The following is a 25,909-nucleotide window of genomic DNA, read 5'->3' as shown; positions in this document are numbered from 1 at the left end:
TGGAGAATGGTAGAGATATCTGTGTGTTAATGTGAGAGTGTGAGAGTCAGTCAGCGCAGGCAGTAGGTAAAGGACAAACACTTGTGGGTTCGGGTCGGGTTGCAGGTCTTATTAAAGCGGGTCGGGTCGCGGGTAAGAAGATGGTGCTGCAGCGGGTTGCGGGTCTGGGTCGAATGCGGGTTGTAAAAACTGGACCCGCGCAGGGTTCTAGTTTATCATAGAAGCACTTTTTTTTTTCTTCTTAATTTTAGATTAAGATTATAGATTAGAAAACAAACCTAGTGTTTAGGTGTTAAACTGCACGTACTAATGGTTTCTTATAGACAGTTCTGATGTAACTCAATGTTTTGTGCCCAATTTGATATGATTTAGTTAATTCATCGATTAAAAACAGTTACAGTAATGTTTGTATTTGTTTAATAAAACACAGCTTCCTTCCCATCCCCATCTCCCATGTCGCACCTATTCCAAGAAAAAAAGCAAATCCACTGGAACTTTAACTCAAGTGTGGTACTCCTGAGCACTTCTACTGTTCCCTTTTTCACAAGACAATAACACTTTATTAGACAATCGGGGCCATTGTCACAAGCTTGGCAAAATACTTCTGATTAATGATCTTTATGGATCGGATCATCATGGGCAAAGTTTTAGGCCAACGGCAATCACTTCACATTTGGCTTTTTTTTGACATCTCAGATAAGATAGAAGTCACTTTGGCTCAGGCCCTAAAGAATGAATTAGATTTGCAAGGCCACAGTTTAGCAGAGTGTGTTGATTTCTTCTGCCAAATAGTCCAGTCCCATAAATAAAACCATAAAAGATTGTTTCATGTGTCAGGGGTTTTAAGCAATTCAAACAATACATTATTTTCCAATAGTAAAGTGCCTTGTGCGGCCTTAATTTAAAATCATTTTAACCCATTCTTTCCTTCTGTTATTATTAACAAGCTGTTAGAAATGCTAAATGATTTAGAGCCCAAAGGCTCTCTAGCACTCAAATCAGTTTCCACTTTTGTCTTGGTGTACAGTTTTTAATGCAGCAAAAAGATTCTGTTAGCAGTTTATGTATTTGCAACAATACATCATAACATTTTAATCCTACAATTTTAACTCTTCCTCATCAATACATTTGACACTATCAGCTAGCACTTAAAAAGAACACCCATGTAATTGTGATCTGGAATTGAGGTTCATGCAGAAGTTAATTAAAGTTGCCCCTATTTGTTCACAGTAAATGTTCTAAACAAAAGTACTCCACACACTGAAACCAAAAGCTTCATTCAATCAATGATCATGAAGACAGCTAAGACTGGACGTCAGATGTGAAGTCTAGACATCATTTAAAAAAAGCAACAAAAAACAAAGTGTAACCAGCCTACACTGTTAAGATCCCAATATCTGTATAACCTTATTGAACAAAAGATAACACTCATTTCTTTCCCTTATAAGTTGAGCACACCAGTAGATTGCAAAGATCCAGGCTTTTCCTTAATGAAACATCACACTTTGGAATTGCTTTCAGTTCTCACCCTAGGGCAATGCAAGACCCTGAGCTGTCCTTCATCACCAGCAGTACCGCAAGAGGAACTACAGTGTTTTCTGAAGTTCAGCCTATTTAACTGGTAAATAAGGCATTCAAGCAGGAAATTAACACCTGGTAAACACAGATCCGTGCCACTGGAGTACAAGATACCACTGGTGGTGAAATTACTGTATTAAAATATATATATATATATATATATTATATATATATATATATATATATATATATATAATATTCTCATGGTAGCATTAAATACTGAGAGACTCAGAATCAGAACACACTTAAGCTGATTGGGTTAAAAAAATTATATATATATATATATATATATATATAGGGAGGGGGTTAATTTCCTCCCTGCAGAAAAACATGTGAAAATGCACTCCCAGGGCAATTGTTAATTGATTTATTGTTTAATTATCCCCTGCACCTGGGCGGCAATTGTAAATTAGTACCAGTTGCAGGGTATAAGAGAAGAACAGTTACTTAGTTCGAGGCTGCTGAGTAGAAGGAGGCAGAAGAGGTGCTCTGCTTCCGAGCAGTCGAGAAAAAGGTGGATGCAGTTTAATCCGGTGAGGTTTTGTTTTGTTGTTCTGTGTTTGGTGGGGAAACGGCTTAGCCGTCCCATTTATAGTCAGGGTGTTCCGGAGAGTTTAGTTAGTGCTCGTAAAGAGCTAGGTGTTTGTTTTGTGTTTGTTTCATTTTTGTGAATTAAAAAATAGCGCGTCAGCGCATAAAAATCCATTCCTGTGTGTTGGGTCATTTTTTAAAGGGGCAACGAACCCGAGTGGAAGCAGCTTGGTTACATACATATATATATATATATTATTATTCGGGGTGCACCGATAAAGATTTTCTTGGCCGATACCTATAGCAGATGGTTGTCTATGCATATCGGCCGATACCGATAATACCGGTAAGCTATTGTAAACTACTAGAACAAGATATAGGGCCTATATTTAAACTGTTTTATAATTATGAATGTTAAACATTAACAGATATTGTTTACTTGATGTATTTATGACAAAAATGAACAGGTATTGTTTACTTGTTGCATTTACTTCAGAAAATGAATACAAAGAATAACGTAGTATTACATTGCGTACACTGCTTAAAAATGCAGCCCAGCTTAAGTTCACTTAATCAAAAACGAAAAGATGTCATAAAAATCTGTTTACAAAATTCAGTCAAACTTGAATTTGTTACTAAACAAGATGACACAGTAATAAATTCCAGCTTCAAAATCCTGCCAAATACATCCGTAACCAATGTAGATTAAGCAACAAAAAATACAAAAGGTAATTTTGACGTACATTGTATAATAATAATAATAATAATAATAATAATAATAAATATCGGTAATAATAAAAACTCCAAAAATACTAATTGAAAAGTATTCATACACTGATGAGGAAAATGAAATTAATAGCTAGTTGAGGCACCTTTAGCAATAATAACATCTTTTGAACAATTAGGATATTTGTCAATGAGCTTTTGGCACGATTCTTTAGGTGATTTTTTTTAACCATTCTTCAACGCAAAATGGTTCCAGATCACTCAAATTCTGAGGACTTGTCTTGTGCACAGCCTTCTTCAACTCGTACCAAAGATTCTCAATTGGATTTAGATCAGGACTTTGACTAGGCCATTCCAGAACTTGATTTTATTCTTCTTTAACCATTCTGAAGTAGATTTTGATGTGTGCTTGGATCGTTGTCATGTTGGAACATCCAGCTGCACTTTAAACCAAGTTTTGTAATGGAGGGTTTCAGATGATTGGCCAATATCTTTTGGTATGCTGTGGAATCAATTTTACCATGTATTGGAACTAAATTTCCTGTGCCATTAAAGGAAAAACAGCCCCATAGGAGGATATTACCACCTCCATGCTTGACAGTAGGTATGGTGTTCTTTGCTTTGTACGCCTCACCAGACTTTCTCCAAACGTAACGACTATCAGTGTGACCAAATAGCTTCATTTTTGTTTCATCACTCCACAAAACCTTTGACCAGAACTCATATCCAACATTCAAATGCCGTTTTGCAAACTTTAAGCGATTGTCCTTGTGATGTTTTCCTAAGAGTGGCTTTTTCTTTGGCCTGTGACCATTGAGACCTTCACCATGCAATACTCAACCTATGGTTGAAATGGAAACCCCAGTCCCACTTGCAGCCAATTCACTTTGAATATCTTTGGCAGTCAATCTCGGATTGTTATTAACCTTACTCATAATTCTTGTACTTGTTCTTGGTGAAAGAACCTTCTTTCTTCCAGATGAGGGAACGTTGTTACCATGAGTCTTGTACTTCTTGATAATAGAAACAATATTTGAAATTAGGATAGTCAAATGCTTGGAAATCTTCTTGTATCCTTCTCCAGCTTTATGACAATAAATCATTTTCTGCCTAAGGTCTTCAGATAGCTCTTTACTTTTTCCCATATTGACATATTGGTAATAACAGCGATCATCCTATGCCTAACCCTTTTATACTCTCTAAGAATGTTCACCTACAATCCAGCATTTTCTAGACTTTTCTAGAATTAGGTTCTGCATTATCATACTGAAATTTCTAGCACATTGTAGACAATACTATCATAGCATCAAAGGGTATGAATACTTCTGAATTAGCATTTTTGGAGTTTTGCAAAAACAATTGCTGAAATAAATGATTCTAGACATCTATTTCTTGCGACTTATTTTCCTCATCCACAAAAGCAAAACTTTTGCTATAATTTCTAAAAATTACAAATTTCCATTATATATATATATATATATATTGTAAGACAGCAGGGAGGGGGTTAAAGCCTCCCTGAAGAAAAAAATATGTGCGGAATGCACATTTGTTTAATTTAATTGTATTCGGTTTATTGTTTAATTGTTTTACTTTATTGTTTAATTGATTTGTTAATTGTTTTATTATTAATTACCCCCTGCACCTGGTAGCTATTGTTAAATTAAAACCAGGTGCAGGGTATTTAAGAGAGGTAGCTAGTCTGCTCAAGGCTGCTGAGGAGAAGGAGGCAGAAAGGTGTGCGCTGCTTCCAAGCAGTTGTCAGGTGTAGAAATCCTGTGTGTTTTGTGTTGTGGGGAAACGGCTTAGCCGTCCCACTTTATAGTCAGGGTGTTCCTGAGTTTTAGTTAGCGCTCCGAAGGAGCTAGGTGTTGTTTTTGTGTTTTGTTTGTGCTTATTAAAAATAGTGCGTAACCGCGTGAAAATTCAATCCTGGTGTCCTGGGTCTGGTTTAAAGGGGCAACGAACCCGTGTGAGGTGCAATCTTATTACAATATATATATATAATATTCTCATGGTAGCATTGGGGTATGTAAACTTTTGACTAATAATATATATATATATATATATATATATATATATATATATATATATATATATATATATATATATATAAAACCTGCCTGAGAACTCATTCAGAAAAAAATTCATATTTACCACAAAAAACTACTTTACCACCAGAAGCAAAAATATTAAGTAAGCTGAGATAAAATGCATATTCCATTATTTTCACAGACATATAATGGTCATGACAACCTCACAAAGCTGGTCTTACGTATTGCATTTCCTTCTACTTAAGGTATGATTGAGTTGCATCACAGTATCTTTCAAAATATATATTATATATTTTTTCATTTTTTTAAATATTTCGAACTATTTATTTGATGAACATAATATCACAATGCATTTTTTGTAACAAAGGCATATTAAAATGCACAGTTCTGGAATTCTTTGAACAACAAGGTGTAAGCATCTCTCAGGAGTAAAGAAGGAATATCATTTAAAACGGTGTAATGGTCTGTCACCAAAGATCCCATAGTGTGCAAGATTAACGTCAAACCTTGTCAACACAGTATACAGAGGTGGACTGATGCAATTACTTCTCCAGTCACAGGAGCTACAGGTAGACCCATAACTGGAACAATGACATGGAATATACTTTCCTTAAGAGTAACTGGAATTCAGTCCAAATCCAGTATTCACAAAGTAAATTAATTGTTTTCAGACAGCAATAATCATCACATTCAGGAACTCTTGCTTCCAGGAAGATCACTGACTTGTAAATAAGTCTTGAACTTATGTATTGAATTTGTGCTATTCTAAAATGGCTCAATGTACCTTGTCAAGACAGTGTACTGTAAGTAAAATGCTGATCGTGGGCTACTACAAAGAGGATTTTAGTTGTGGAATAAAATTGAGAAACAGAAGCCTAGAGACAAAACTTACATACCCCAGTAAGGAACGACCAATCAAACCGAGCTATGTTAAAGATTAGCTGCATTTAGAAAGATACATCTGTAATTATAAGTTTATATTAATAATATTAAGCCCCATATGTGCACTGAAATGCACAAAGTCAAATATATCATCTGAACATCAGGCATATTCTGTTGTGCATGCTCAGGCTACTTTAGCATATATGCATTTTACACAGATTGGACCAACTGAGTGGCACAAACACATATATTGGATTATAAAAATAAGAATACATTTCTAAGGCAGACCAAATATATCAGTGATGTGCATTCAGCGATTAAAAATTAAACATCCTTGACTTCTTTTGAGCACAGAAATCCATTGCATTTTTTTTTAATTTTTTCTTTTGCATGTGACATTTTTCATACAGCAGTTAAGCGCATTACTTGTCAAGCTCCAGGCTGCTGACAAACACTATACACCAGGCACTAAAACAGTGAAAGATACAGAGTCCTGTCAGGATACAAGAGCAACTTTTGGAGTTTATTTAACTTTTGTTTGTGTTATACCTTAAAAATAAGTATATCTCTAACTAGTCATGGAGCTCACTGTCCCACAGGTAAACTAGATGACATAAAAGGATTGTGGATGCTATGATGATGTAGTCTGTGTAATGTAATGGTTGCAGATACCAGAATACATGATTCTAGTATCGATGAAAAACCGATATCAATGTTTTGTGATCCCTCGCTTTGTAAAACTGTGTCCAATTTAAACACATCTACCACAACCGCTCAAGGGATTAAAGTCAACAACAAAACACCCCATAAAAAGGTATTGTGTGCCTCAGACCATTTTTCTTTGTTGATTTTAAACTGTTACAACATTTACTGTATAGCTATATATAAGGCATTTCAGCCCAGGGTTTCTCTCCTACTGGGCACAGGAAAGGTTAAATAAATAACCCTGTACAGTGCTGAACTCTGAAAAAGCATTGCTGAACTATGTAGCATGAATCAGGCATGCTCCTCTTTCAGACAGACATAGGCTTCCATTTCATTTTCTTTGTATCCCAAGCCTGTACCAAGGTATTGAAAGTCAACTTTTATTTCAGCTGACAGACCAAGTCCATTGTGTGTAAAGGTCAGTATAAAATGTCTCATTACAATATCAAATGTACAGTGCTATTTTGTTTAAGGGTTGTGTCCTAAGAAGGAAACAAACCTGGAGTCTAGCTTTATTCAAAAGAGAAACAGTTATTTGAGGAAGTTGTACAGCTAGAAATTGTATTTGTTTTTTTGTCTATGGCGAGTTTAAAATAATCTGTGTTACTCTTTATTGCACATATCCTACTCTGTGTTTACACTGAAATAAATATTGCTGCGAATAAAAACCTTCCTTTACATTACTTATATTTACATATGCAGGTCGCAGACAAAAGTATTGGCACCCTATGCTTATTATACCATAATTCAAAGTAACACATCAAGGACAAGCATTTAGTCAAATGTAACCACTTTTTAATAAAACAAAAAGCTAAATACACAATTTCTAGCAATTTTAACAACGAATCTTAATCAAAAAACAAACAAGCTTATTTCGTGCATCTTCCTTTTGCTTTTATTAAGGCTGTCAGACATTTATGATTACTCTTAACAATTATGTTATATCTTGTTGGTGAAATCTGGGCCCGTTCTGTCTTGCATACGTCCTTCAGCTCAGACAGATTGGATACACAATGCCTGGCTACAGGTTTTTATAGGATTGAGATCTGGCGATTGCAAAGGCCATTCCAGAATTTTTATCTTCGTTTTCTTCAAGAATTCCAGAGTTGACTTATCAGTAAGCTTTGGGTCATTGTCGTGATGAAAGATAAACTGTCTGCCAATCAACCTACGAGCAGATGGTATCATTGTATTTTGTTGACTGTTTCGATGCATGGCTGCATTCATTCAATCTTCAATCACATGAATGTCTCCAGTCCCTCAACTGCTAAAACACTCTCATATCATGTTTAACTGTAGGTACAAGGTTTACTTCATTTGAAAGCTTTTCTTTTTTTCTCAAAAAATACTTTGGTCAATTTCTGGGGAAAAATATTGGTCTCATTGGACGTGAGAATTTTGTGGATGCGCTTTGGTTAAACTACTTAAGTTGTATATTTTGGTCTTTGTCATACTAATTAGTGGCTAATGTTCACAAAATTATTGTATTTAACATCGCTTTAATTATCTTATACTAAGTGCAGTGCCAATACTTTTGTCTGTGACTATTTATGGGTACTAAATCTTGTTCCCATGCATCACAAAGTACAGACAACAGGTGATAGTTTTGCCAATGTAGTTGTAAGTTCAAGTTTAATACAAATACCAAAATAAGGCAGACAGCACAGATTACAATTCAATTAAGCAATAGAACTGAAAGAAGGCGGCTTTACTATCTTGCAAGGCCTGCCTTGTGCCGTTAAATGTTAATCATACCACATTGGCACTGGCATCAAAATCTACTGAAGGATAGGATTGTGACGGTACGACGACATCAAAATCTACTGAAGGATAGGATTGTGACGGTACGACGACATCAAAATCTATTGAAGGATAGGATTGTGACGGTACGACGACATCAAAATCTACTGAAGGATAGGATTGTGACAGTACGATGACATCAAAATCTATTGAAGGATAGGATTGTGACGGTACGACGACATCAAAATTCAAGCAAAACAACATTACATTTTGGATACCAAGTCGTTGTAAATGTAGCCATTTTTATAGATATAGGCCTTTGAAAGATGGGTACAGCAGTGTGAAAAGAGTGGAATGTAGGACATGTTTGTCACCTGCGATTAATAAAAAAAAGTAGCTTTTTTCTGCTTCTTCTGACCATGTTTTATGCACTTTCCACTGTATTTATATACTATTTCATTTATTATGCAGTTTTCACTATTTAATGTATTATGCTTTTTTTTACTGTATAGCATGTATTATGCATTTTTCTGTACTTAAAATATTATGGATTTTCTTGTTACTGCATCTTGTAAAGCGCTTTGTGATGGTGGTCCACTATGAAAGGTGCCATATAAAATAGATTGATTAAGTACGCAAGACTGAAGCAACAACAGTTAGTTTAATCTTAACAATTCAGACAACAATAATATACATGTGAAGCCACCGATTTGAACTGGTAGCCTCATTAAGGGTACACTTAAGAGCTACATGCTTTTTATTGAGAGGATAACTGTATGACTCCAATATTAGAATGCCATACTATAATATTTTTTGCAATGTCTCGTATGGAAATTCTGCATAGCCAATCAGTCTCATACCATGGCATAATGATCTAACTGCATGCTTCTTTCTCAAACATAGCTGACCTCTTATCAATTGGATAATGTTACATTACATGTTTTTTTTGTTCCGATTACAGGCCTTTATAAGCCTTCAGACAGGCTGTTGTGATGTGGCGATAGTGTGGTGAATAAAGTCCGCCCCTTTACCAACTATGGTATCAGGGGGTATACGACGGGTTACAGTCCCAAAAATAAATAACACATCAAAGTTGTACTCCAGTGGTGCAGTGCATGTCCTGGCTGGTGCTGTGCATGTCCCTGCAGTGGCGAGTCGTGCTCTGGGTGGTGATGCTGGCTCTCTGGCTGCAGATCCCTGGCTCCTCAATCCTCTGCAACTATGGCATAGACGCAAAACAATAACAAAACACAAGCTCCAGCTCCCTGATCATGCGTCAACGTAAGTAAACACTCACATAGCTGCACCCCCTTTGTATTACCAAACTCCTCCCTGTGTTCAGCCCGGCGCCCTGCTGTATCCAATCGCTGCCTGCCCCACAGCTGATCGCAATGGAGTCGTTCAGAGCACTTGCAGCTACGCGCTTCCCCCAAGATGGCCGACCTCCGGTTTCTGCCTACCTTCGAGTAAGCCGGTCTACGGTGAAGCATACTACTAACCTTACCTAGGTGCCTATGTCTACTGAAGTTCTTCACCACACATCTCTGCTAGAATCTTCTATTGTGTTGGCCCCCCATCTTGAATAATACTGGCATTTTAAACTGCCTTTGAATTATTTAAAGCTTAGCCTATTATAGATTATTTTAGTTTGATTACTAATAAAAAAATAATAATCTGAATGTTACTTGTGGTAACGGGACAGGCGGTCAAGGCTGGCCAGTGGCAGAACAAGCACTCACCCCAAGACACTACTGTAGTTAAGCGCCTTCTTGGCACACTCTTATTTACACAAAACATGGTAAAAAATTAAAAGGTTTTAAACAAAACACTACAAACTCTTCAAAATACATAAAACAAAGTGTTGTTATTGTCTAGTCAGAGGTGTTGAACCACAGTGCACCACAGACAAGTCTGGAAATGCCATTGCCGCTTGTCTGAAAAACAAAGTGTTATACAATAAAATCCACTCAGAAAAGTATGATTTCTTTGTGCCAAATGTAATTTAGGTTTATTGTACACTCCAAATAATTATATTTGTGAGCTTTTATATAATATTTTCATAAAAAATATTTGTTTTGCAACTGATGATTACTGGGATAATTTTACATTGATTTCCAAACATCTGCATTTACGATTCGCACACACTGCTGTTCTCATAGAGGATGAACTCGATCATGCTCTGTTCGCCCACCCTACTCTCAGCTCTCTCCCCACTCCCAAACAAACACACCTTTGTTCTCTTTTATACCATATGGCCAGGGATGATCGATAATCAATAATCCAATCACCACGGTTCCATACTTTTCCATTCAAACAATCACACAATTTATCACTTAAATAATCAAACAATTACCATGTTTTTCAAAACCACCAAGTCATCTAATTTGTAATCAAAAATAGATATACAGGAAAAACAGAAGATTTGAGTTAAAAGGTTCCAGTATATGTTAACTTTATCCACACCAGTATTAAACATGAAGCACATCTGTAACAGCACTGACAGGAATAATTGTGGAGTATACACAGTATGTCGATCTTTGGTAGCAATGCAGGTTTAAAGTCAACCTGGCCTTTTTGTCTCACCGCCTGGAAAACTGACAGCAGTATCATGCTCCACTGTATTGAGGACTTTCATCCAACCATGAATGCTGTGGTCGGGTGTGACAGTCTGGCTCGCAGCGGTGGTGGATGACGTCACGGACCAGGAAGTAACTGACACCAAAACAGTGGATGGGCGGGTGAAGCTGAGTGCAGTAGCACTCAGCGTATTTATTAACAAACAAAATATTTAAACAAAACACAAAACACAAAACAAAAGGGCACGAGGGCCAAACTAATCAACAAACAAACAAGTAAGTTTAGCAATTGTTTTTTCCAAATGTGACTCGCTCTCTCCGCTCCCCGTACTCTCCTCTGTACACCCAACATCAAGTGCAGAGAGCTGCAGGTTTATATACTCTGGCCGAGGGATTAACTAGTAGTTAATTATCTTATTATCCCTCGGCCAGAGTCTGCACGCGTTTGGTAAGGATGCATGACTATCAGCTAGTTAAATAATCAGTAGCTGATCAGCCATGCATCCTCACAGGGTTTTTAAATATAATAATAAAAGACGCGGCGCTTTTACCCGCGCCGCAAACAAAAATACAAATAATAATACATAGGGGCGGGACACTCCGCCACATCGGGGCAAAGAGGTCAAATATAACACAAGCAGGTCAGCTGATTTTCTCTATGGAGCTACAAGATGACATACCCCAACTATCAAGAAAAAGTGTTATGGGATATACTGTACACTCCAGTCTCTCTACCAAACTGAACAAAATATAAACTCTCTACCAAACTGAACAAAAGGAAAAAGGCACGGGAAATAGAATTTAATAAATTCATAATATAGCTTTAATTATACCAACAAATCAAGTTCCATAACTCGTGCAACATTAGGTAATGTTATCTACATGTGGATACACTAAGGATTTGTACAAAGGAATATCCATATTTGGGAAAGTGGTTCTTGAGTTATAGATAAATATGTAAACTGTGACACACACACACCTACATACTTAAAAATAAGTCTTGTTTGTACATGCTGTACGTACAGATGCCTCTGTTACATCCACTGTATCTGATTATATATATATTATATATATATATATATATATATATATATATATATATTATATTATTTATATATATATATTATATATATATATATATATATAACACAATGGTGTAGTGCTATATTTAGAAGCGAGGGGTCGCTATTATCTACCCCCTCCCACTCTCTCAACCCTACCACGCCCCCTGCTGTCTCCGTTTCCCCATACACTGAACCGCAGTTTATCACTAGTAGTTACGGTATTTGAAAGGGCTAACAAGTGTACCAATTACCAATTAAGATAATCGGGTATTGAGGTATTATTGTAAAGCAACTAGACTTACAGCTATTTATATTAAAGATAAATAAATACACAAATACTGTACATATTTTCACAACCAGTTTCATACACTAATATAGACATGATTAAAACGCTGCCATTATTATTATTAATCTTATGCCTAACACTCCCCCACTCCCCCTTCTCGTATATTGAATGGTTTGGTCCAGAATCAGCTTGTCTCACTGTCCTATTGCAGCCGCTTAAGAGCGAATGAGACGGATGTTTTGAAACAGAAGTGCATCCGTTTGCAAAAAATAAATAAATAAATGCCACAAAAAGGCCACAGGTACCCTTTATTTGCTTGTTGCGATTGAGTTTTATCTTTTAAATAAATGTTTAGCTTATTTTATCTGCATTTTTTCTTATATATGGATCTAAAAATAAAAACTGTTCCAATTATTACATAATTGTAAAACGCTGACACCTTAGCACAGCGTTAATACAGGTTCCCTCTCTACATTACTCACACCTGTTTTTCCAGACCAGGCACGCTATATTTAAACTTTTTTCATTATTTATCTCTCAATGGTTTCTTATGGTTATTGTATTCTTTGCTTATTTGTATGGGCTATACACATGTATATCTCCATATGTTAATAGGAGCAGAACAGTTCAATATTCTACACGTGAAGTACGGAAGCGGTGCCCTCCCTGCCCAAGAGAAGTGGGGGGGCCGCGCTCCCCCGCGACCCCCCTGGCACTACACCCCTGGATAGATTTTATATATTATATATATAATATATATATATATATATATATATATATATATACACACACACATATACACACACATACACATCCCCTGCAGGGGAAAACAATGAATTGCTGCAACAGACAAGTTTCCAGTGGCATAAAGATTTAACAATCCATAGGAAAGTTAGCTTTGCTAAGGGCTCCCCCCCACCATCATGGTCCATCAGTATGTTTTAATAGATTTATTGATTTCATGTGAAGACTTACTCCATGCATCTTCTGCTTTAAGAGGTGAATTTCTTTTCGTTGAAGCTATATTGATTATGCTGGTCAAAGGAATGTCATTGAATTTCTCAAAGCAAGCTAACTCATAGCAACAATAAAGATAATGTGGATGTCTCAGTCATATCTAGCAGAGTCAGACAACTTAGCAGAGTCAGACAAACAATGTGTGTCCATCATACTTCCTTTGTGCCGACACGAGAATCTTTTAAATTAGACTGCAATTAGAATCAGAATGTAGAAAGGCAAAATGCAAACACAAGCAGTAAGCACTTCGACATTGATGCAATTCAAATAACATCCATCCATTATCCTGAATATTATTATATTATGGTCTGCAGTTCATTCTATTTCTATGTGCATTAAAATAAATATCTTGTTATTTTACAAATGATACAGTACAACAATAAAAATTATTTTCATGCTAATATGTAGTGCTGCACGAACAGATTATTCGGATGGAGCTCTCTACAGAAATCAGCGAGAACAGAGTTCTTTCGATGGGCTGGTCTGACAGTTCTTTCCCAGGGTCGGCCAGTCTGGATGAAGGCGAGACTCCATTGCAAGAACGCATTGACCCGGAAGGTAAACGATGTGGCAGCCGCAGATTGGAGATTGCACTCATTTACCAAGGGGTCATGTGTGACAGCATAAAAAGGGGACGTAGAATTGTAATCTGTTCCTTCGTTTTGGTTTATGAAAAGTGACCTGGAAGAACCTGTGTTTCGTGTATCCGTATCGCGAGTGTTTGTTTTGTCTATTTGTTGTTTGCTATCACTAGACAGCTAACACATTCCGGAGGTGTCGCCAGAGGCCAGCACAAACCCGGAACAGCACTTCACTTGTATCACCAATAATTGTATTTGCACCACTAGCACTAATTCACGCACTTGTGTATGTGTTTTGTGTGGGTGTATAATAAAAACGGCACGATTAATCCACTGGAATGGTGGAAACTTTACAGTGGCTAACAAAGTATATGGCCAAACTTGTCAAGAAGGTTTTGTGTGTTGTGGGAGCAAGTACCCCTTCAAAGCCCTGCCACTGCTACCACAAATTAACTGTTTCCAAAGACTCTTCCCAGGCCACAGTTCAAGCTAATATGGAGTTTATGCTATGGTTGCCACTACAAAATACGTCTCAGGAGAAAATGGAATGCAGGAAGTGTAATGAGAGCCTGCAGTAAAAACACATTTGGGAATACATAAGTAAACACATTATGGGGTTTTGTTGTATAAGCATTACGTTGATTTTTTTTCCTATTGTATAATGCATTTTATGTACTGACCTAATTAAAGTCATTAAAGACTTTTTAACACAAGTAGATTTGTATTCAAACTTTACTTTGTAATAGATTTTTTTAAAGCCTAGGTTGTTTAATTTTTCTGTATGTCTAGTCATCTGAAAAATGATTCTGACATGGATTAGCTACTAAGAGTTATGTCAAGAGTAAATGTCATGACAGAGATGGGCGGTCATTTTCACGTTTAACCTAGCTAGTTAAAGCCAGATACCTTATAAAACAGCACTACCGTTCACACAACATAAAGATGAAACTACAAAAGGTAGAACTTTAATAGGATAGAGACATACAATTAACGTGTGTGCCATAAAATGAATATGGAATGAAAAAAACAACAATAAAATGGTATTAAAAAAAAAAATATATATATATATATATATATATATATATATATATATAGGATTATTGACTCCACCACAAACTTCAGAACTCAATCTGTCCCATTACCATGAACAGGCAATGACGTCAATGTTTGATCAGTTCAAACGTCTTAATCCATATAAAATGTATTTAATGCTTGTGGTTCAACTACAACTGACATTAAATCAAACTGTTTATACACCACAAATAACTATATCGCTTCAAATGGCTTCCAAGTAATTTAGCCCCATTTGCACGGAGAAATAAAATTGCTATTCATATATGATGAATCGGTTATTCACTGTAGTAAATAGCAGTGTTACAATCTCAACATCACCCTTCCAAAACATTTTACATTGTTTTATTTTAAGTCATTTGAATGTTTCTGAACACACAATCCACAAGCTAATAAAGAAAAGGGGGAAATGATAATGCTATAACCTTCCACTTTATTTTAATAAAATCTTTACATTTAAAAATGTCCCCTTTGTTCTACATACTAAAAGCAAATGATTTTTGAAGTGAAACAGCCAGGCGCTTAATGCAAATTTCATTTGAAATGGGCATTGCTTGTCATCTTACAGACTGCAAACACAATTTAACTTCAGTTCTTTGACCAAATGTACCTTGGAGGATTCTGTAGTCACCGATGAAGCTGACAGGGTAGACACTCAAGATGCAAGTCACATTTTTCGTGTTTATTTTCAAAGGGGCTGAATAATTTGTTGATGAAATAGAAGGATATGCGATAGCAATTAACATTTTACTAACACAGCAGTATATGCTCTAAATCATTTCCATCCAGCGTTTTCTTTGTTGTTTGAAACAGTCAAAAACATTGAAACATGGGAGTGTGGAGATTGGTGGAGAAGAAGCAGCGGTTGTATATTTTCTGAACTTTAGATAATTTTTATTAACTGTAAATTGCTACCAATGTTTTTTTTTTACTAGAAACGCAAGTTTTCAAAATATTCTAGAGGTCTCCCTCTCCATTATACCTAGGAAAACAGTTCCATTGCCTTGGAAACAGCTAATCAAATATAGGAAGTGTTTGTTAGAAGTCACTCAGTTTCTAGAACAGGTAAGTTCCTAAACAAGAGATTGAGCTCAAGGTGAACCAACACTGCAGGGATGGAATGGAACAGACTACAGGAACTTTGTGTTAGCTATCCTTTCCCACATAGTAACCACAATTTGAAGAGGGACACACCAAGAAATGAGGGATGTTCCTAATAAAGAGGTCTTTAAGTCTTACTGATCCACCAGGCTGGTATTGGGTGTGATAACCCATTATCAGAAGACAGCTATATCCTACAGCATTTCTGTGGCGCAACATAGGTGAAACCATCAGTAAAAGCAACCAAATTATATGGCATGCATTTTCTGTTGTCAGTTTTGCAGTGGATCAGGGATTTGTGCAGAATTGCTTGACACAAACTAAAACATACTGCAGCTGACAGGTGTCAAGAGCTAGAAGTCATCTCATTTCTGCCGAGTACAGAAATGAAATAGTCCAAATAAAACTGACAAATATTGGATTTACTTTTTCTTGAACAGTTTTGTATATTACAAAGGCAAAAGATAGTCTGACCAAAACATTTAACATGTACAAAAGTGGACAAAAGGGGTTACTTTTAAAATCAGTTTTGTTCCCTGCCAAAATGTGTTTTGTGAATCTCATATACACTCTTTTGCAAATTTTGCAAAACTATTAATTCTGCAAGTAATTAAATTAATGTAATTTCATTATAAAAAAAATGCATACAATTACATTCATTAGCCTTTCTAATGTTGGAGTTTTAGGCTGTTGTAGACTATTTCATAAGATTTAAAAACTTGACAATAGCAACTAGCACAACTGTTGTGTGGAATTGTCTGTTTGTAGTGCCAGTGGTACATTTGTATTAGAAGTGCCTTTGCACTGTATTACAGTATGTAGTACAGTACAATGTATGTTACATTGTATTCTAAACATAAGACACATGCGCACACGCAGCAAAAGGGCAGAGGCTTTGGATGAACTTGGAACTGTTCTTGCTTGTCTAAGAAGCGCACAAAACTAGATGCAATTGGAATAATACTATTACAATTAAATTAATTGTGTGCGTGTGTGTGTGGGGGGGGGGGGGAGGTAGGGTTAGGGTTGGGGGGGCAGGTGAAATATTTCAAATGTAAATGTTTATTACAGTACTATGAAGGACACTCACTATTGAAAGACTAAGGTCAAATGCTGTATTTTAGTGTGCCTGTTGTCATAATTTGTAATGGTGCCATGGGGACCAATTAACCTTTAGAAACAGTCATGCCACATTGACTAAACTGGAGACTAGAATTCATCCACGGAGCAGTACAAACTGCTAAAAAGTGTAACCTTCTTCAGACACTGCCCAAGCAATGTCCCTCAGCTCTGCCTTGGAGGGGGATCTTTCTAATAATTTATTTAAATACCTTGCAGTTTAAAAAAAAAAAAAAAAAATAGTATGACAAATTCTTTAAATTGAATGTAACCCAGCATACTTATCAGCCCAACAGAAATAAACCTTATATCTAATGCATATCTGGTTCACATGGATTAAAAATAAAATAAATGTTAGCCTTTAGGCGTAATTCAGGGGACGCCATAGAGAGTGTTCTCACTGCGTTTTTTCCCTGTTTACCTCATTTCTCTATGCTGTCCACTCTAGCTTTCCTCAGCCGCACTCCGCCTGGGGGAGTGATCAGCCAGCTCAATCACATCCGGGTGGAGGGGGGCAGCTCACTTCTAGTCATCTCTAAATAGCCTCGCGCAGTGCTCGCCACGTCAGTCAAGGGGCGTGGCCAGGGCGGTGCCGGGAGTTCCGTTTGGCAGCTCCGCCCGTCAATCTCCCCCTTTTTCCTATATTAACCTAGCACTACTTCCTCTCTTTGTCTTGTGTTTGTTTTTTGTCCTCCTCCTCCGCTCCTTGTCTAATACTGCACAATCCGCACAGGGATCCCTCTGGGGGAGAAGTGAGTCTCACTCCTCGCCGGTCAGAGGGGACCCCCGGCCACATCTATACTTTCGCAGCTTATGCGCTAGCCTCATGGAGGCCACAACCTGCTATCACTCTCCCTAGTTTCTTTTCTAGGTCCAAGCACCTTTCTGCTCCCGCTGAGGCAGGCCGAGTCCCCCACCCACCGAGTTGGGCCCCGCACGGGGGGGGGGGGGGGGGTCTCTTCCTTCGTCTCTCCTATACGGACCCAAGACACTTCTTTCCCTAACTCTCCACGCCACCCAGCTGCCAGCCAATGCTGCCTGAGTAGTGATCGGGATCTGTCCTTTTGTCCTCTATGTCTCATTCTCCTTGTCGCCCAGCAGCCAGAGGATGCTGCCTGACCCGGCCTGGACTTGAGAGCTTCATCTTTCGTATGTTCTGTCCCTCATCCTCCTCGATGAGAGTTCAGAGTGTCACGTTTGTATGTCTTGTCCTGGCCCTTACTCGTCTCAAGCCGCTCAGTAGACAGAGGATGCTGCCTGACCCGGTCCTTTGAGTACAGGGATCTGTCCAGCCTGTCCTATGTCTAACACTATTGTCACTCAAGCACTGGCATGCTTCAAGCTCGTTGCCCCTCAATGCCTTTCTTTATTTTCACGCCCTTTAGGCGTCCAGTGAATGAAATCCCACTGAATATTGTACAAAACCACCACTCATGACTAAAACCGTTTACTGAAACTTGGTGTCAAACACAGTTTACAGTATTATAAAAGCAGCACCTGTATCTTGGGAATGCTTCATTTTTATATTGGTTTGCTCATTACCACTCCTAGTGCCGTATTCCTTTTCATGTGGTGCAATTCCAAGTTTGCAGTTCATTAAACAAATGGAGCATCTGTGGGATCATCTTGACAGATGACTCATGGGAGAACATGCCTGTTATCTCTGTGATCTTACAGAACCTGGACCAATATGTGATACTGACTATTTGATCCCATTGTCCAGGAAACTGCATACACTGAAGGACAATGACAAAGAATCAATCTTTAATGAAGTGGTTTATATGATGTTCTTTTTTCTATCGCAACCGAAATGCATGTGCTGTTCCGTATGTCTTCAAAACTGATAAATTCAGATTACTTAAAATAAGACTATTTCCAATCATGTGAAATAACCTACAAGTTTACATCACATCCCAAGTTATTACTAAACCAAATACTGTGCAGTATTTTAGCTTGATGATTACACAGTCATCCTAACAATGTGTGGATAGTCTGAATAGGATCCGACAGCCAGGTTAAGTCACCTACTGACCAAATATTGAGGTTCATTTTTTTTTTTTTTTTTTTTTTTTAACATTACAAAATCATATCCAGAGTCACAAAATCGGAATGTTTATTCTAAGTACACTAACCTCATCTAGTCTTTTATTCATAACAAGAAAACTATCAGGTTAAAAAAAATGATCTGTATGACCCACAGGATACAGTGAGTAGGAGACAATATGGTTACCAGAATGATGTTAAAAGTACTATACAAATGGACAGTTTTTAGGAAGGTTAAATGGCAACAAAATGGATGTTGATTGGAGTCCCAATGCACCCTGGTTAGCGAGAACTGTAAATTATTCGAAAAAAAAGATTTGTTCCAATAAAATACACTTGGTAATCCTGACAAATAACCTGTTCAATTAACATTGATAGTTCATGGTTCGTGATTTAAATACAAAGAAATAATCTGTTATGATGAGCTATCTATTAAAACCATCTATTCAGTCCCTTTGGTGGCTGTAATGGAGAGATCAGATTGTATAATATATTCAGCTTAAATAAACTGCAATGTAATTTCACACAATAAAGAACTACAGAAAGGTAAGAGAACTGCTCAGTTCTCACTCCACTGTCAGGCTGAACAGAATCTTGGCCACTCAGATTATCACATCACCAATTACCATTGTGGCAAAACAGGAAGCCTTCATGAGATTTCAGTAACATTTAACAAAATAAGCATTAAAAGCTAAACAGACGCTTAACCTTGGACGGTTGCAATGTATTTCCCACTGTCACATATACCCGGAATTGTTACAGCCTATATCCCTGATTTAAAAGCGTTGTCAGTGAAGTCTAATTTAATTTGACAACCCCTCCAGGGAGAAGCTATTAATATTGTTTAAGACACTCCTTGTGTTGCATAGAGTTAGCTGGGTATTCAAGGCTGAACAGTATGCAAAGGTAATACAACTGACCACCCCATTTAGGGTGAATTGGTATTAAGCTATATGTAAGCATACAGTACTGTATCCCACCAACCAGTGAACAAAATTGGCTATGAATTTTACATCTTAGTCTGTCTGGACTTTTGTATTCACACTACAAAGCTAGCCTAAGAGCCACTTGATACTGATTGGTGTTTGCTAATCATGAAGAAATTCAACCAAGGACACCTCACAAGTGGCACTCATTAATAACAGTTGCATATAAACAGTACATTGTCTTTTCAGCACAATATTTCCTGTTTTTAACAATTAGGCTTTTAACCTTCTTTTGACCATTTTGTTCTTAGGGTGATTTCTGTTCTGGGGTGTGCAGGTCTTTGTGTGCCTCTTCCTGCTAAATAGCTTTCCTATTGGTGGAAAGCCAAAAGCTTGTGCCTAGGGCAAACATTTTTTTCTGTGTACTAACCACCAAACATAATCTGCCCAGTTGTGTTTTTAAATACAGTATATTATCAGTCCAAAATGTTTCTGAAGATCTAAGAAATTAAGCAAATGGAATATATATATTGAACTGTATTGCAAGCAAGATGCTAAAAGCGTTGTACCCAGTCTTTGAATTCCTAACAGCAGAACAGTCTAAAATAAATCTACAGTGTAATTTCAATTTCACAATAAATACCCCACAAGTTAATGAGCCGGTGTAGTTGTGTTATTTACTGTCGTTGTTAATGACCTTAGCAAGTCAAAATAGAAACTGGAATGCAAACATTTACTTACCAGTTGCATTCCACATATAAAGACAAGTGTGCATCTTCCACTGCAGCAGCCCATTGTTAAAAGCTCTACTCAGGCTTAAATGTCCCACGTGAATCACCGTAACTCCAAATGTTCCAATTTGCCTTCTGATCCCACAAACACACCTGTAAGACCAATCTGTTTGAAATTGAACGCTCTGTGCAAACAACGTGCACTAGGACCTTCTCTATACCAAACATTCATCAATTAAAACCTGTCTTCTTCTCGGCATAGCTTTACACCCTTTTCCAAATCCTTAACCACGCAGCAGCGGAAACCATCAAACTTCTATAAATACAATACCCTAGCCAATATTCTTTGCCAGGCTTAGTTGCCGTCTGCGTCTCGCTGTAGTTAATCACAAGTAAGACAGAGGGAAAGAAAGTCACTGTTTCTTCAAAACATAACAAGTCTTCCTTTTTTATTTTCCCTTTATCCCAATACGATGTGGATAAAGATCCGTTCCTTGCAAAAAAGTGATCCAGTGCAGAATGTCAGGTTTAAAAACATACAAAGGTCCAAATTCTTTCTTCACCAGACAGAATGTTGCCAATCTCTCCAATACAGTGTGTTAGTGAAACAAAGATTTGTATTATGTTTACGGTTATATGGGGGCATTTGTCGCTCCTCCCTCCTAAAGATAGACGCTCCTGCTGACAGCTGGATGAAATAGATTTTTTTTTTCTTTAGCATGTGAGAATGATGGCAGGATACAGCTAACCCTCAATTAGGTGTATGACTCCTCGCCGCTATCATCAGAAGCACCGTGCCACCGAGATGGAGAAAGCGAAAGAGCTGAAAATACCAGCTCATGTCTGGGATCGCCAAAGCTGAACTGGGTGCTTCTGGAAAATAAGATGCTGCTGAACATTTCCATCGGACAGATTAATTGCCTCAGTTACTTTGCTCCGTCTTTTATGTAGTTTTTTTTAAAATTTATTTTAAACAGAGCGTCAGCTGACAAAAATGCAAGATATGCGGGGCACCTTTCACTGTGTGAGAGTGCAGCCAGACCTGTCATCTGACGGTACGGACTGGATAAACCTCACGCAGTGTTCTCTCAGTGGGAAAACGGCTGGGTTTACTGTCCCTAATTACCGACCAATATAACGCACAGCTGAGGAACTGCCCATCCAAATTCAGCTTATCGCTGCAGGAGCGGGGGAAGTGTTGGGGGGGTGGGGGGGTTCAATGGATACATTTCTACTCCCACATCAGTGTGCATCTAAAGTATTCTTTTGGATGAGTACTAGTAGGAATTGATGCCTATACTATTATTATTACAGCATAATTACTATATGGTACACTGTACTGTTCTTTAATATTTTTTAGTTCTTACAAACATATCCAGCAGTATTATACACTCTAACAAGCAGCATAGTTTTGTGTTAAGTATTATTTGCTGCATCAGTTCAACATTTTTTTTTTTTTTTTGGTATGTCAATTACAGGTGAACCAGTAAATGTGCTGTACTTTGCAAGTTATTCTGCAAACAGTGAACCTGGACAGAGTACACTTTATGCAGGCATCACAACACAGTTTAGTAAACAAGACCAAAGTAATTATGTACTGTACTTTGGTTACAAAAAATATTGCCTTTGTGTTGCTGTATTGGTATTTAATTTAAAAAAAAGGAAAAAAAGGCTTGTCTTAGCCCCCTACACACATTTTTTATTTTATTTTAAAATACATTCTTAAAAATGTATTAAACACATACTGAAGCCTAAAAAGTACAATTTTTATTTTTATTTATTTTTTTATAAAAGTGCAAACATATTTCATTGTTTACCACATAATAGGAGGCTGTGTGGTCCAGTGGTTAAAGAAAGGGCTTGTAACCAGGAGGTCCCCGGTTCAAATCCCACCTCAGCCACTGACTCATTGTGTGACCCTGAGCAAGTCACTTAACCTCCTTGTGCTCCGTCTTTCGGGTGAGACGTAATTGTAAGTGACTCTGCAGCTGATGCATAGTTCACACACCATAGTCTCTGTAAGTCGCCTTGGATAAAGGCGTCTGCTAAATAAACAAATAATAATGAATGTACAATTTAACCCCCTTCCTTACCTGGTGAAACAGGTTCTTCTGTACAATCTTGTGTACTGTAAATAGTGAATTCCCTTATTCATGCCAACCTCTATATACAGGTATGTCTAATTGTATTATCATGTACAGTATATCTTTTGCCTAACAAGAAAATCAATACATTATTCCCACTTTTGGACTAGTCTTAATCTAGCACAGATATAAAAAAAATATTTATTTGCGTAAAGTGCATGCACTCCGACAGAAACATTGGGAAAAATGAATTCCAATAATTAAAAAACTTACAATAACCTAAATTTCCCATGAAGTTTTTCATTCTATGCACATTTGTTTCTAATTCTGGCCAGAGTCACCGTTTAAACCTTTACATATATTAAAAGTAGTACTGTTATGTACCTGTAATGTTATTTTAAACCAGTCACATCCTTCAGTTAACAAATTATGCATTTCAAGAGATTTAGATATTGCTGCTGAATTAATTTTTTATTTTTTGCCTTACTGTGGTTATCAAATTCTTTTTTTCTACCCAATGATTCCATATTGGATTTTGGTTTACGATTATTTTCTGTGTACTGCCATCAGCTCTCTAGTTTCCTTCAAAGCAAAAAATAAAAACCAAAAAACGACTGCGATTGTAGCTAACAGTCTGTGCTGCGGCCATCTTTCCATGTGTAAAGAAACAAGACTGACTTTATGATGATGATGATGATGATGCACTTCTACTCTTTCTTCTGTAACTGAATGGCACTGATAGTGATTATCCCTCCTCCCTCCTCCTCCTCTCCCCCCTCTTATCTCTCCTCTCTCTCCCCCTCCCTCCCCTCAGTGCAAAAGAGAAGGCTGCCTTCTTGTTCTGTTTATTTATTTTTTTGGTCAGTTGCAGTGTATGTGAAAAGTGGTAGATTGATATCTGAAGTTTAAGGAGGTACAGTAAGTGGAAATATTTACTACATATAGAGTACTGTAGGAAAGGGGCCCTCCACCTGTCCAACAAAGAAAGCTTCATGGTCTCTTAACAGTAACAGTAGGTGCAGTTCCTCATTGAGGCCAGGGCTGCTCCATGTCGTACGGGATCTTGTTGAAGACTTTTCACAGTAAAGAAAATGTGTAAGAAATACAGTATATGCTCCATCCAATGATACGGGAGCAGTGAAAATGTATTGATTCCAATGAAGAGCTGGAAAAAAAATTAAAGAACATATAAACGATCATCTCATTAAAAAGTTAAGGAGTTGATCTATTCAATACGGGTTCCCCTACAAGTATCTAAAGGATATGATTATTTATATAGTTCCCAATTAACACTAGTCTTGGACTAGCTAATGTTACCATTAGTGCTAATTTGGGACTGATACCAGCTGTATGTATTCCAAGATTAGTGTTCATTGGGGTCTGCGAAACCAGCTGAAAGTAATTCCATTAAGTCACCCATCCTTAAAAAAACATGTTTAAATTATTTAGTCATTTGAATAATGAAGATGGACTTTGGTCACTCACATAGAGTATAACACACCCTGTATGGTATGGTGACATAACCAGGAAAGGCTATGAAGGATTGCTTCTGGGGAAAAGTACATTTAGAGTTTCGGAAAACTCATTGGTCAGTGTACTGTATGTATACTTACATGTTTGGATCTCTCAGCTTTTTGGTCTTCTATAGCTCAGGTAATAGATTGACAAATTAAGCCCATAATGTATTTGGTGAGTCATAGCTGCTTTCTGTTGTCTTAAGTGCAGTACATTAGGCTGCTGATGAGATATTCATTAAAAAACTACAGTGCTGCTCTGTATTTTACTGGAAACTTACACATTCTGTACCAGCAAAAGCCAGTAGTGGTGTATTTGTTTCCTTTTCGGCATTTAGCATTTTATGGTAACAAGGGGGTTAAATGTATAAATGTTTTCCAATGTATTTTTAAGTTAATTTTAGGAATTGTTACATAGGTCCAGCTCCTGAAAGAAAAAATGCTCATATTTTTGCTAATTAGATTTTTTTTTTATTAATATTGTCAACTGCTAAAGTAAAATAAATAAATAAAAGAGGAGGAGTGCTGTTTTTTTTAGTTATTAATACACACATGTGACTTATATCACATTGACTTTTTAAAAATATTTGTGATAAATTATTGATCTAATATAGGTCATACTCCATTTGGCTTCACAGTGACCTTTACTGGACGTGGTGGTAATTTCTCTTAATCAAAACATTCATATTGCCTCTTCTGGTCAGAATTTAACATTACTGTTGGGGGTTAAAGGATTTACATACAAATCCCTACTACTCATCAAGAACAACAATTACTCCTCTCATCTGACCTCTTGCCATTAGTGATCAATATCCAAACAGCCATTATTTCATCTGAGGATTGAGGCTGACCTTACAATAGGTTACAGTTTACATGAATAATTGCTGGAATTCAAATTTAAATTGGATTTATTTAACCAGGACAATCTCTATTGAAATTTTATTGTATTTTCACAAGGGTTAAAAACAAAATATTCATACACAGTCAGCTAAAATCAGGCCTTCACATGAAACATGTGATTTCTATCTCATACTATATATATATATACATATACAGTGCCTTGCGAAAGTATTCGGCCCCCTTGAACTTTGCGACCTTTTGCCACATTTCAGGCTTCAAACATAAAGATATGAAACTGTAATTTTTTGTGAAGAATCAACAACAAGTGGGACACAATCATGAAGTGGAACGAAATTTATTGGATATTTCAAACTTTTTTAACAAATAAAAAACTGAAAAATTGGGCGTGCAAAATTATTCAGCCCCCTTAAGTTAATACTTTGTAGCGCCACCTTTTGCTGCAATTACAGCTGTAAGTCGCTTGGGGTATGTCTCTATCAGTTTTGCACATCGAGAGACTGAAATTTTTGCCCATTCCTCCTTGCAAAACAGCTCGAGCTCAGTGAGGTTGGATGGAGAGCATTTGTGAACAGCAGTTTTCAGTTCTTTCCACAGATTCTCGATTGGATTCAGGTCTGGACTTTGACTTGGCCATTCTAACACCTGGATATGTTTATTTGTGAACCATTCCATTGTAGATTTTGCTTTATGTTTTGGGTCATTGTCTTGTTGGAAGACAAATC

The 25,909-nt window shown here is 37.1% G+C and overlaps 1 protein-coding gene across 2 annotated transcripts in view; it reads right to left on the bottom strand.

The window, feature by feature from the left end:
- The window catches only part of LOC117411332 (sodium/potassium-transporting ATPase subunit beta-1-interacting protein 2-like), a 212,119-nt gene extending 190,291 nt beyond the window's left edge, over nucleotides 1-21,828 (bottom strand). The window contains exon 1 of one of the 2 annotated variants that reach the window (XM_059025112.1): nucleotides 20,739-21,828. In XM_059025112.1, coding sequence (XP_058881095.1) covers nucleotides 20,739-20,792 — 54 coding nt within the window. In that variant the 5' untranslated portion in view covers nucleotides 20,793-21,828. The remainder of the gene's footprint in view (nucleotides 1-20,738) is intronic. The other variant, XM_059025111.1, reaches the window with a different exon arrangement.
- Nucleotides 21,829-25,909: the final 4,081 nt, after the last annotated feature.

Source organism: Acipenser ruthenus, chromosome 6 (assembly GCF_902713425.1).
Source record: "Acipenser ruthenus chromosome 6, fAciRut3.2 maternal haplotype, whole genome shotgun sequence".
NCBI lineage: Eukaryota > Metazoa > Chordata > Actinopteri > Acipenseriformes > Acipenseridae > Acipenser > Acipenser ruthenus.
Note: the sequence above shows the minus strand (reverse complement) of the source record. Positions and strands in the feature narration are given on the sequence as shown.